The 13,227-nt window shown below is 43.7% G+C and overlaps 1 protein-coding gene across 3 annotated transcripts in view; it reads right to left on the reverse strand.

Annotated features, from left to right (window-relative positions):
- Positions 1-13,227, reverse strand: part of OLFM3 (olfactomedin 3) — a 166,427-nt gene that overhangs the window by 32,822 nt on the left and 120,378 nt on the right. For all 3 annotated transcript variants that reach the window (XM_081195039.1, XM_081195038.1, XM_081195040.1), the window contains exon 2: positions 5,990-6,136. In XM_081195039.1, coding sequence (XP_081051165.1) covers positions 5,990-6,136 — 147 coding nt within the window. The remainder of the gene's footprint in view (positions 1-5,989; positions 6,137-13,227) is intronic.

A 13,227-nucleotide genomic window follows, 5' to 3' on the forward strand; every position in this document is an offset into this window, starting at 1 on the left:
GCCCAATGCAAAAATCCTGAGAATCCATGTGGATCCGTGCTTTGTAGCCACGTTTTTGTGCCATTGTGGCCCCAGGCAACAGTGGGTGCGTGATTTTTTTGGTGCAGGCTGTAGCCATGGACACACTATGTGATCTGATGGTGAATTTGGGGTGACCCAATGCAAAGATCCTGAGGATCCATGTGGATCCATGCTTTGTAACCACGTTTTAAGTGGGGAGGGAAGGAAAAACACAGAAGGGACAAAGAGCACGAGAGGGGTGTGCAGCTGGCTAACAATGGAGGAGAGGGATTTAACGGGAGGGAGGAAAGGAAGGCAAAAGTTTCCCCCCACCCACCCACCGAAGCCAGCCCTCTCTCTCTCTCTCTCTCTCTCTCTCTCTCTCTCTCTCTCTCTCTCCCCCACACACACACACACACTTGCATGTTTTCCGACTGCCTGTGAGTCCCTAGAATGCTGGACGCAGCAGCAGCAGCACGGAGAGGAGGAGGTGGTGGCTGTCGGCTGTGCTCCTAGCCGACGGAACCTGAGCCGGGTGGGCTGGAGCCTGCGCACAGTGTTACTAGGAAGGAATTAGAAGGAAGGACACGATCCTTTCCTTTCCTCTCTGCTTGCCAGGAGGGCAGGGGATTTCCCTGCTCTTTGTTGCGTTTGAGCAAACACAGCAACAGAAAACAGAAGAGGGTGGGCAGTAACACCCTGAGGCAGAATGCAGGAAAGCAGCAGCCTCCCCTCCTCCGATCTGATTTTTGCCTGATTTTTGCCCCTGGACTCAGGCCAGTCGGCTCCAGGGACCACACATTCACTCAATAACACACACAGACATTTCCCCTTACTTTTTAGGAGAAAAAATGTGAGTGTTATAGAGAGAAAAATACGATAATTCCAATGGGCCTACTTTGAGTAAAATTTAGTTGAATACAACCCACTGTTTCCCATCATTGCTGCCACTACTTTGGTGCCATTTTGTTTCCCAGGCTGTTCCTTCTGCCTACTTCCTAGATTAGTCACATGATTGATTCCTCACAATCTGGGATCACACAGTGAATAGGATAATGTCACATGGCTAAGTAACCAATCAGATTTGCCTACATGATGTTGTCACTGAGAGCAAGCAAAGTCAATGAAGAGCGAGAGCAAGCGAGTATGCTTTTTGTGAGGAGTGCCAAAATATACTGTTCAAAAGGGGAGGGTTGGGGTTTTTTTGCCACTGCTGTACACGTTCATAAAAATACAGGAGCAGTTTGTGCAGAATATTTTGGGTTTTCTAAGCAAGACCTGTGGCAAGGGTAGGGCTTATGGTAAAAATCGCAAAACACACTACAATTTGATTTAATGTCTGAACTGGACAAATTCATAGAGAAAAGGTCAGGTTTTAACTAATGGGCAGTTAACCCTTTAAAAACTGTATTGATTACAGTCACAGACCAATATAATTTGTTACACTCGAATAATATGCATTAAAAAGATATGGATGAATTTACTGAAGAACCCAAAAAAGAATTTCTCACTTTGCCATCTGCTTCCACATTTATATTAAAGAGACAAGGAATTTAGCTACCTTATATGTAACATAAAAAGAATTGACGATTACGCAAAGATATCACAGTTTCAGTGGATCTTCTTGTTGAGTTCTTAATAAAGGGGGTGGAGGCACAGGCTCTTTGGGCTCCGTATACAAATTGCAGTGTCCTTCCGATTTCACAAACATGAAGTCATTCACCAAGAAGAGTCTTATTGAACTGGAGGGCAGAGCCAAGGAAAACTACATGGCCAGAGGCAGAACAGCTCTGAGAACCAGTTTCTGGGAGACAAATAATGGTGAAGCACTGTTGCCTTTCTGCCTTTCCAGAGAAGCAGCCTAGAGATGTCTGTACCAACAGGAAATACTGGGTGAAGTAGATTCAGAAGGCCCCATATTATGCTTTTGTTATTCTGGAAGTGATCTACTTTACTTCAATAGGTTGTCTATCAAGGATGTGGTTTATAGCTATGGTTATGGAAAACATCAGTGCTGCGAAATTGCCGGAAAGCCTTGAGAGCATTTTAGTGCAAGAGTGTAAATGGCATGGTCCCTTTGTCTGTTAACAAATGAACCTGGAACAGGAGCAGCTACACAAATATTCCCTTATTATTTTAAAACTGAAGTCTATAACCTCACCCTCCACCACCGTGCTCATGAATTCTTTTATTCTGGAAGAAAGTTTGCTTTTATTTCACAATGCCTGAGCCAATGTAACATCTGAAACTGCCTGAGCCAATGTAACATCTGAAACTTCGAGGAACAGCAGAACGACAACCCAGCTGTTTTTAAAAGCCTTGTGGCTATGTGTGCCTATTGATGTGGAATATTGCCTTTCTCCTGGCTTGCCCTCATGTTGTGATTTCTTAGAACTGGTCTACACATATGGATCTCTTGCCTACTTTTCTGCAATTGATTATTGCACAATTGATGACTAGCCTTAGAATCATAGAATAGAATCATAGAGTTGGAAGAGACCACAAGGGCCATCGAGTCCAACCCCCTGCCAAGCAGGAAACACCATCAGAGCACTCCTGACATATGGTTGTCAAGCCTCTGCTTAAAGACCTCCAAAGAAGGAGACTCCACCACACTCCTTGGCAGCAAATTCCACTGTCGAACAGCTCTTACTGTCAGGAAATTCTTCCTAATGTTTAGGTGGAATCTTCTTTCTTGTAGTTGGAATCTTCTTTCTTTCATTGCTCCGTGTCCGCTTCTCTGGAGCAGCAGAAAACAACCTTTCTCCCTCCTCTATGTGACATCCTTTTATTTATTTGAACATGGCTATCATATTACCCCTTAACCTCCTCTTCTCCAGGCTAAACATGCCCAGCTCCCTTAGCCGTTCCTCATAAGGCATCGTTTCCAGGCCTTTGACCATTTTGGTTGCCCTCCTCTGGACACGTTCCAGTTTGTCAGTGTCCTTCTTGAACTGTGGTGCCCAGAACTGGACACAGTACTCCAGGTGAGGTCTGACCAGAGCAGAATACAGCCTTGACTCACACCTTATCTCTGGAGCCAGTTGTGGGTTTCTCTGTGGAGAAACTCTACTGTGGAGAGAAGGATTCCATGCTTTGATGCATCACATGAAAACAAACACTGCATTAATTCATTCATCTGATCGTTTGTTTGTTGGTAGTGGGCCACCCCCTTTATTCTGTATAAATTTATTTACTGCCACTCCTTATTAATTTGGTGTATGGAAGAGAAACCGTAAAAAACCTACAGAAACAGTTCAATAATATCAGATTCCAGATCTTCAACAGGAATAGCCTACCACGTTAAGTGTAGCCTATTTCAAGAGCATTTCTTTCAGCTAAATTGAAGAGCGTTTGTCATTTCCTGAGTGTAGACACTGACCACCAAAAGAAGGACCTTTGACGTAAAAAGGTATTACAGAAAGGTCATAGGGTTGCTACCTTTTCACGTGGCAAATTGTGGACAATTCAGACTGCAGCCGTAAGCTCACTTACCTGGGAGTAAGTCCCACTAAAACTCTGGGACTTACTACTGAGCACTTATGTGTAAGTCTGTCAGGAACCATGTCAGTCAGCACAAGAAGAACATCAAGGCACTTATTATTTGTCAGCAAGTGTTATAATAACAGAAGTGCAGGGTTGAAGAAACATCTAAAATACCTGCCTGCAAGGGGGTGGGAAGCTCTTGCTGCCTGGAAGCAGTGGCTCATGAAGAGATACAATATGTAGCCTCCTCTGCAGGTTATTTTTCTCTCTGCCATGCCCCAACATTTCATTCATAGAATCATAGAGTTGGAAGAGACCACAAGGGCCATCGAGTCCAACCCCCTGCCAAGCAGGAAACACCATCAGAGCACTCCTGACATATGGTTGTCAAGCCTCTGCTTAAAGACCTCCAAAGTAGGAGACTCCACCACACTCCTTGGCAGCAAATTCCACTGTTGAACAGCTCTTACTGTCAGGAAGTTCTGTCAGGACTAACTCAGAATGAGAGACCACTTCCTCTGACGGTATCACTGACTCTCACCTAGGGCCATTGGTTGTAGACAACTGAGCCTGAGACCACAAGCCCAGGAAATTTTAAAATAAAAACTAATATAAAAAATAGTCCAGGAAATGATGGCCCATCAGAGCTGGCAGCCAATCTGGGGTATAACAATAAAATAATGAACAGGGTGGTGATACAATGACCACTGCAATCAACACAAGATAATATCACCAAGGCAACAATCTGTAAACAAACAATAAACATCCATAAATATGGATGAACTCTTTATTTACTGTGTTTGCTATTGTTTAAGATAAAAACTCTCCTTCATGGATCACTGTATGGAAGTGAATGCTGGACCATAAAGAAGGCTGATCGCCGAAGAATTGATGTTTTTGAATTATGGTGCTGGAGGAGACTCTTGAGAGTCCCACGGACTGAAAGAAGATCAAACCTATCCATTCTGAAGGAAATCAGCCCTGAGTGCTCACTGGAAGGACAGATCCTGAAGCTGAGGCTCCAATACTTTGGCCACCTCATGAGAAGAGAAGACTCCCTGGAAAAGACCCTGATGTTGGGAAAGATGGAGGGCACAAGGAGACGGGGACGACAGAGGATGAGATGGTTGGAAAGTGTTACAGAAGCTACCAACATGAATTTGATGAAACTCTGGGAGGCAGTGGAAGACAGTAGTGCCTGGCGTTCTCTGGTCCATGGGGTCACGAAGAGTCGGACATGACTAAACGACTAAACAACAACAAAGATAAAAACTAGTTGGGAAATAAAGTACTTTGCCATTTTTATGGACGTTTATTGTTTGTTTACAGATAGTTGGTTTGGTGATATTACCTTGTGTTGATTGCAAATCTGGGGGGGCAGTGTATCCTTGACTGGTCCTCAGCACCACCTCCATACCCTCTAATATCTCCCCTAAAAAATTACTCTGTGCAGAATCCCAGAGCCAAAGGGATAATGACCATGTAGCAGCAGGAAGCGTCATATTCTGGAGACTGTTTTTAGGGAGGAAGGCACAGCCACATGCTCCAGAGCAAGGTTAACACTCAAAAAAAGGAAAAAAGGAAAGAAAAGGGATAGGCAGCAGAGTGAGTAATAAAATGGCACAATTTGTGCTTAGCAGTCACAGGTGCAACATCTACTTCTCCTCAGCAATTAGAGATCCTTTAGATCTGCTGGACAGCTCCCTGTCATCAGTAATAAGACAGGGATCCGAGCCAAACAGCAGTGGTGTCCAGGGTTGAGTTCTTTCTACATCAGTAAGGATTGAATGACCCCAAACATCTCCATAGGCAGAGATGTGGTTGACTGGAAGCAAGCAAGGTCTAGTGAATCAGTCAAAGATATGGCAGGCAAGATGTCACTATGAAGTTGAGCTGGGGCACAGAATGGGTGCTTCATTATAAATTCATTTCTCACAGCAGTTCTTTCATGGCACTCAATTTGGGAATTACTAAGTTGGCTGTGGCAATTATGTAGCACTGAGTATCACCATTTGTCTTTAGATTATTAAAAGCTAAAATTGGAAAACCGGCCACTAATGCCTGATTATCCTTAGAACTCTTTATTATCTAGTGCAACAATTTCTGTTTTCAGCATGGCACACAAAATTACAATATAAATTGCAAATCTACAAAAGAGATTACGGTGATTATTAAAAAATTCTTTTTTGTTGCCCACAGAAGCTTTTTTTTCACAAAACACTTATTTGGGACACTGTCAGCACCACTAATTGCAATTTGTGGGGAAACACACGCTTTTGCAGAAATTATGGGCAGACTTTGTCTCCGTAGTATGTTTGCTACATATTGTCACCCTCTGTGTCCGGTGCTCATTGCCCTGTGTTGTTTAACATTAAGAAGAGAAAGTGGATGTCAATAACTTTTAAAATGTAAAATAAAAATATTATTTAAAAGCGAGTGAAAGAACATATTTCCACAAGCATCTTAATAGGCAAAACGAATGTTATCTGGTGACCATACTCACCTTTTCCAGTAGTTGTCTAAGCTGCTTGCTTTTGGCATCTCTGGAGCAAAGGTTTTGTTCTGGAGCAACCACAGTGCAAATACATCTTCCATCTGGGTCTTGGGCAGAACTATAGACTTGCCAGCCTTCTTTGGGGCTGATTTGAGTCTGTGAACAAGAAATAATGGGACACTATAATAAACAAGCACAGAACGGAGAGAAAGAGAAATGGGGTTTCATTGGCAGATGACCATTTACCGTATTTTTTGCTCCATAAGACGCACCTGACCATAAGACGCACCTAGTTTTAAAGGGGGAAATGCAAGGGGGAAAATTCTTTAAAAGGAGCGCTGAGCAGAACCTGTCTGCATCCCAGGCTCTGCTCAGTGCTCCCTTTCATGAGCCGCGTGGAGTGTGTGTGCGGCGCTTGTAGGCTTTTCCCTGAGGAGGGAGAAGGGCAGCCTGTCTGCGCGGCTCTTTAAAGGTAGTGTGGCTCTTGCTGGCTTTTGCGGGAGGTAGGGGAAGGGACAGAGCGTGGCTAAGCCAGAAACTAGAACAGTGAGAGGGAGCTCAGCGATCCCTCTTGCTGTTCTGGTTTCTGGGATAGCTGCACAGCCTGCATTCGCTCCATAAGACACACACACATTTCCCCTTACTTTTTAGGAGGGAAAAAGTGCGTCTTATAGAGCGAAAAGTATGGTGTTTATTTATTAAATAGAATCTGTACAGTGTTCCATTGCACAAAATCTCTTAAGTAGTTTACATAAAATTACAGACAAAAACCAGCAGTTTAAAAACAGTTTGACCTAAAAAAATCAAAAAAGTAAAGCCAGCGGTTTAAAATATATTATATCAAAATACACGCCAGCTTTACCATAGCAGGGTAGGCTTGCTTGAACAAAAAGGTTTCTAGCACGCATTGAAAAAAGTACAGCAGAGTATAGCCTAATCTCATCTTTTCCAGAAAGGGCAATTTACTCTAGGAAAGATCTGTGGCGATGATATACTACAGTTGCAGTTGGTGCCATCTCTATGGCCCTTTTCAGATCAATCCCTCCATGCGGTCGGTGAATATGTATGGAGGGAACAGATGATACCTCAGGCTTATGTTAGTACACCCATTGGCTGTTCAGCTACATTCACTTAGTGCAGGCAAGTCCAGCTCCCAAGAGACTGCGATCTACTCCCCCTATAAAAAAACTGGTAATGATCTACCCATTGGATTGACCAAAGTTGTTGAGCTTCTTTGGGGGTAGGAAGACCTAAAGTTGTATCGACCTGTTGCACAGTCCTCACTTAGTGGGTACTTTGCTGCATTCAGCTGAAGACAGCAAGAGGATGTTCTGATGTCAGAGGCATGGCAAAGAGGCACCAGTTGTGCTTCTTGTGCCTCATTAGTGCTGTGGCTGGCAGGGCTGAAGCTGGGACCTTGTAATAATGCAAAGCATTATTCTCCAACCAAGCTGTGGTGTCTCCTTACTTCCGTCAGAGGAACCAGATGACCACAGATGACCTAGAAGAGCAGAGCTACGAAGCTTTCATATGGAACGGAAATCTCTAAAATACCTGCACCCCAACAGCTATAAAAAGAAAATGAAACAATCCACCCTTTGTGCCTTTTTAATTTCTTTTCAAAAAGGTCAGAGGTCCTGATCCAGCAAGGAATATCCGAATGCACAAGGCTTACTTATAGCCTGCTTATGTGGGTTAAGAAATGAGAGGTTGCTGTTTCTCCTCTCACTGCTCACTAAGGGCCAAAGCAGACCTTACTTTAATTGTGTTAGTAATCATGCTTCACCCTGATTTCGACCCTGGAGATGGAGCCATGGTGAACAGGGCAGTTTTTCATTGGATGGGTTGCGTGTTCCACTATGTGAATATCTGTGCAAGGATTTGGACACCAAACCCCTGTTTTGCTGCATACGTTTGCAGAGCACAATTTACCCAAGTGGAATGATGGCTGGATCAGCACTTTACTTCAACTTGGCCAAAGGAGCTTGTCTGCTGAAAGGCGGAGTGCAAAGCTGACAATAAATAAAGAATAAAATAAAACAAATGGCAGGCCATGCAGGTCATGCAAAGTTAATCCTGACTTTGACCTGTGATTGACACTCATGCCCACACAAGATGCAAGGTGTGATGTTTTTCTAACTGCAGAAGAGGAACCACAACCTCACAAGTGTCTTCTTCTTTGATGTTACCACGTTAACTACTGATGGATAATTATACTCTGGTAACTTTGGCATCACTCCTGGACATACAAGAAATGCAGACTAAGTTGTAGCCTTCACAACTGCCAACTGTCCACAGACACAAAAGTGACAGCACAACCCACACCCAAAACAAATCGCCTAATAAAAGCATTAGACAAAACCATTCAACACACCCAAGACACAACAGAGAAAGCATGCATTGGGCTAGAAGTTAGCTTTTAAGTGACACAGTACAGTATTTCTAGCACAGATGTGCAGTTATGTTTTAATTGTTTTAGGAAAAGGATAGCACTGACATCTTTTGTTTAAAAAACGAAAAGAAGAAAGGTATACATGTCTACAATTATTGGATTTCACACTGCTTGGCTTTTCTCTAGGGTTAATCTCACGCAGCCCTCCCCAGACACAAGGCAGCAAAGGCTTTGAACGAGATGCAAGAGAGTTAATAATTTTTTAAAAAAATCATCGCAGAAATATGAAGAAACAAGACTGCAAGGCATTTTGCTACCTCCAAAACCTTTCAAGCCTCAGAGGACTTTGTGAGGTAGAGAGTAGATATTGCAAAGCAGACTAGTCATTAGCAGAGCTGAAAATAGACTTGGGAAGCACGCTGGTTTTGAAAAAGTCAGTGTCAAATTAAAATGTCTCACCTAGACTGGATATGCAGAGGCAGCAGAAAGCGAGGGTAGAATCCTAGTGGCAGTGGAACAGATGGAACGACTCTGGACTGTGGTGATAACATCTTTTAATGTTCCTCTACAATTAAAACCAAACTCTCTCACTGCAAGCAGAAAACTAGCACAGTAGTTGGAGGGAGAGGCAAGATCCTCCTTCCTGGTGTACTAGTTATCTACTTGCAGGGAGCTTTTACATGAGGGAACATGCAAAACTGGCATCCTTTACCTCCAGTCTGAAATGCCACAGCCCATTACACCACAGTTGAGCTTTACTGCCCAATTCCTACCTATATGCAAAGCCAGTAAGTCCTCTAAGGATGTGCTCTGTCCTTACTTTATAGGTGGAGGGGAGTAAGAGGAGCAGGCAACACTTTTAAGCCTTACTCAGGCATTCAGTGCCTTGTGGACATCCATGGGTACTGGACATATGACACAAATCGAGAATATACATACTGACAATTACAACCAAGGAAATAGGGTGGCTCCTAAAATACATATCCCAGGTGTCAACAGCCAATGTTAAAAGGGGCATCTTCAGCATACATCTAATGAAGGAGCCATATACATCTCTGTGGAGAATGAATTCCACAAATTAGGGACCTGTGGCTACTTCAAGAACAGGTGTGTATGAACCAATGGGTTAAGTTAGTGCGTGTGTACACACACACACACACACACACACACACACACACACACACACACCCCCCTAACTGGGCTCCTGTACTTCTCTTCTGCTTGTAGCTTTCAGGTGGAACTTTTCCTTCAGTTACAATAAAGGAAGGATTTTGAAGTCCTGGTTATGAATTGCTCCCCCCTGAACACAAACATAACAGCTTGCAATGTGCCATGTTAGCCCACTAAACTACACACACACACACACACACACACACACACACACACACTTCAGCATTTCCTGTACATTGTACCAGGTACATATTAAAGAGAATGGTCAAACTGACAACAAATATATTTGAGGGCCCACCAACAAACACCATCTGCCCTGTGAGGAGGATGAAGAGAGTGAGGAAGGCAGCTGAAGACATCAGGGCCATATCCAGATGGACTGTACCCTCCTCACCTGGCCAGATTCACAAGTTAAAGCATTTGTCTAAGTTCTTTAAAATTATATACTGCCTTGGCAGAAAGGCAATATACAAATGCATGCATGCATGAATGAAGGAATGAACTGCTGCTTCCACAGCACAGACCTGCACAAAGTGCTCTTCCCATTCAGCCCTGAAGCCCACTGTGTGACCTAAAAGTGGAAGAGGGGTGTAGGACTATGAACTCCTTGGAAGAAAGCTGGGAAATTAATAAAATGAATATATCAACATCCTTTCAGAACAATCCTATACATACACATAATTATAGGCCCGTTGAAGTAACCATCTATACTACTAACTTAAAACATTAGAATAACTGAAAGTAAGGTAAAGGTAAAAGGTAAAGGACCCCTGGATGGTTAAGTCCAGTCAAAGGTGACTATGGGGTGTGGTGTTCATCTGGCTTTCAGGCTGAGGGAGCTGCCTTTTGTCCACAGACAGCTTTCCGGGTCATGTGGCCAGCATGACTAAACCGCTTCTGGCGCAACGGAACACCGTGACGGAAACCAGAGTGCACGGACACACTGTTTACTTACCTGCCTATTTATCTACTTGCACTGGTATGCTTTCAAACTGCTAGGTTGGCAGGAGCTGGGACAGAGCAACCGGAGCTCGCTGCATTGCGTGGATTCAAACTGCCGACCTTCCGATTGAAAGAACAGCTTATACACAGCATAATTTTCATTTATTATCATTCCGTCCTTAAGCTATTGCTTATGTAGCCAAAATGGCAAGAGCCATACACAGAAGGGAGGTATCAGCAGACTTGGGTTAACTTTGTTTGCAGAAGTACTTTTTTCTTTTTAAGAAAAAAAAACTACCCTTGGGATTGGGGATCCCCCAAAACAGCCCCATGAGGATCAAGCACCCTCACTGTCCATGGAATTCTGCCATACTGCTGAGAGAGGAAAAACAGAAAACTAGGTGGAAGGGAAATGGAATGGGCTGCTTAGAAAAGGAGGACAGAGACATAGATATTTAAAGGTGGAGAGAACAATCTCATTGTCTGAATTGGTCATTTCCTGGTCACAATGCAAAGCTATTTTTATAGGTCCCCAGGGAAGGGAAGTGAGACCTGCCAAAGATTAAATCAATGGAGAAATCAAAGATTTTAATTTAGTTATTACAGATGTCAGAAAATTCTGCCAAAAATGGAAAAGGAAGCAGAAATGGCTGCAACTTACAGCAATAGTCGGGAACAGAAATCAGTCAAGTAAATACAGTGGGTATGCATTCACACTGTTGTTTCAAGTCTGCAAATAGTGCATAATTAGTAACTCTTTTTTTTACGGTGTCCTGACACTTTTTTTACATTGAAATGAATGTAAGTCACATAAGTCAGGTAAATAGTTATGCAACTTACATTGAATAGCAGACATTGAGACCTATAACATAGTGTTTGGTAGAAATCTAACTGCAGTGGAATGGAAACGGTGCTAATTGTGACAAATACCGGTCAGAATGGATAATGCTGCCTTATTAAATCTGTAGTAGTTATGACTGAGTACTAACAAGTCTGATGCGGGTGGCGCTGTGGGTAAAACCTCAGCGCCTAGGACTTGCCGATCGCATGGTCGGCGGTTCGAATCCCCACGGCGGGATGCGCTCCCGTCGTTCGGTCCCAGCGCCTGCCAACCTAGCAGTTCAAAAGCACCCCCGGGTGCAAGTAGATAAATAGGGACCGCTTACCAGCGGGAAGGTAAACGGCGTTCCGTGTGCTGTGCTGGCTCGCCAGATGCAGCTTGTCACGCTGGCCACGTGAACCGGAAGTGTCTGCGGACAGCGCTGGCTCCCGGCCTATAGAGTGAGATGAGCGCACAACCCTCATGGCAAGACTGGCCCGTACGGGCAGGGGTACCTTTACCTTTACCTTTTTACTAACGTGTCTACCCCACCCAACTCCACTGAGGGAGACTGGATTGAAGTGCCTGGAACAGAAACAACATTTTGTTTCAGGGCTTTACCTAAGATACTGAAAAATAAGATAGACTCATAATTTTCTAAAAATAATTCAAATGCTGAAAAGGTAACAAATACAATCTATTTTGTCACAAAATCTTTTTTTAAAAATACACATTGCAAAGGGGGATTCAAACCATAGCACGCACGACACTCACGTTAACTCAAAATGCATTTTCTGGAGCAAGAAAAGCTGCGGTTTCCCAGTAACAAAATACTTCAGCAAAGGCTGGGAAAGTGCAACACTCCCACCACAGAAAAGTGCAGCCTCAAAGAAAGATGTCTGGATCCTCCATAAAAAAGGAATAAGAAAGGTGTATTTATTATTTGGAAAGGTCCGTGGAAAGACTTGCCTTAGGGCTTTCTGGAAAAAAGGTTTAGTACTGAATTATATGAAGTCCACAATGCTCTTTTATCCATTGTGTTTATTATTGTTGTGGCGGAGGGCATGTGGTATAACAAGAACAATAAAAGCAAAACAAAACAGAGCCAAAGGGACCAATTTTGATGGGTTTTGAATAGCTAGAAGCATTGGAAGCTGGAATAAGCCCAGCTTACCAAAGCTACAACTGTTTGTAACATAAATAAAATGTGGGCCAGTGATATCTCCATTCTGTTACCTCCTGGTCTATTAAAGCTGACGTCTTGCAGTAAGAAGAGACTGTTGCTGGTCTGTACAACCTACCAAGTCACATGCAACCCAGTGGTCATCTATGGTGGCTGAGCAACCAGCCCTATCATTGGGCAGAATGAGGTCGCTGTCTCAGGTGGGAGATGCAGAGGTGTACAGAGCAGCAGAACAGCAGAGCACAGGTTGTACTACAGAGGTAGAATCATAGAATCATAGCATCATAGAGTTGGAAGAGACCACAAGGGCCATCGAGTCCAACCCCCTGCCAAGCAGGAAACACCATCAGAGCACTCCTGACATATGGTTGTCAAGCCTCTGCTTAAAGACCTCCAAAGAAGGAGACTCCACCACACTCCTTGGCAGCAAATTCCACTGTCGAACAGCTCTTACTGTCAGGAAGTTCTTCCTAATGTTTAGGTGGAATCTTCTTTCTTGTAGTTTGGATCCATTGCTCCGTGTCCGCTTCTCTGGAGCAGCAGAAAACAACTTTCTCCCTCCTCTATGTGACATCCTTTTATATATTTGAACATGGCTATCATATCACCCCTTAACCTCCTCTTCTCCAGGCTAAACATGCCCAGCTCCCTTAGCCGTTCCTCATAAGGCATTGTTTCCAGGCCTTTGACCATTTTGGTTGCCCTCCTCTGGACACGTTCCAGTTTGTCAGTGTCCTTCT

This window comes from Podarcis bocagei (assembly GCF_964188305.1).
Source record: "Podarcis bocagei genome assembly, chromosome: 5".
Classification (NCBI taxonomy): Eukaryota; Metazoa; Chordata; class Lepidosauria; order Squamata; family Lacertidae; genus Podarcis; species Podarcis bocagei.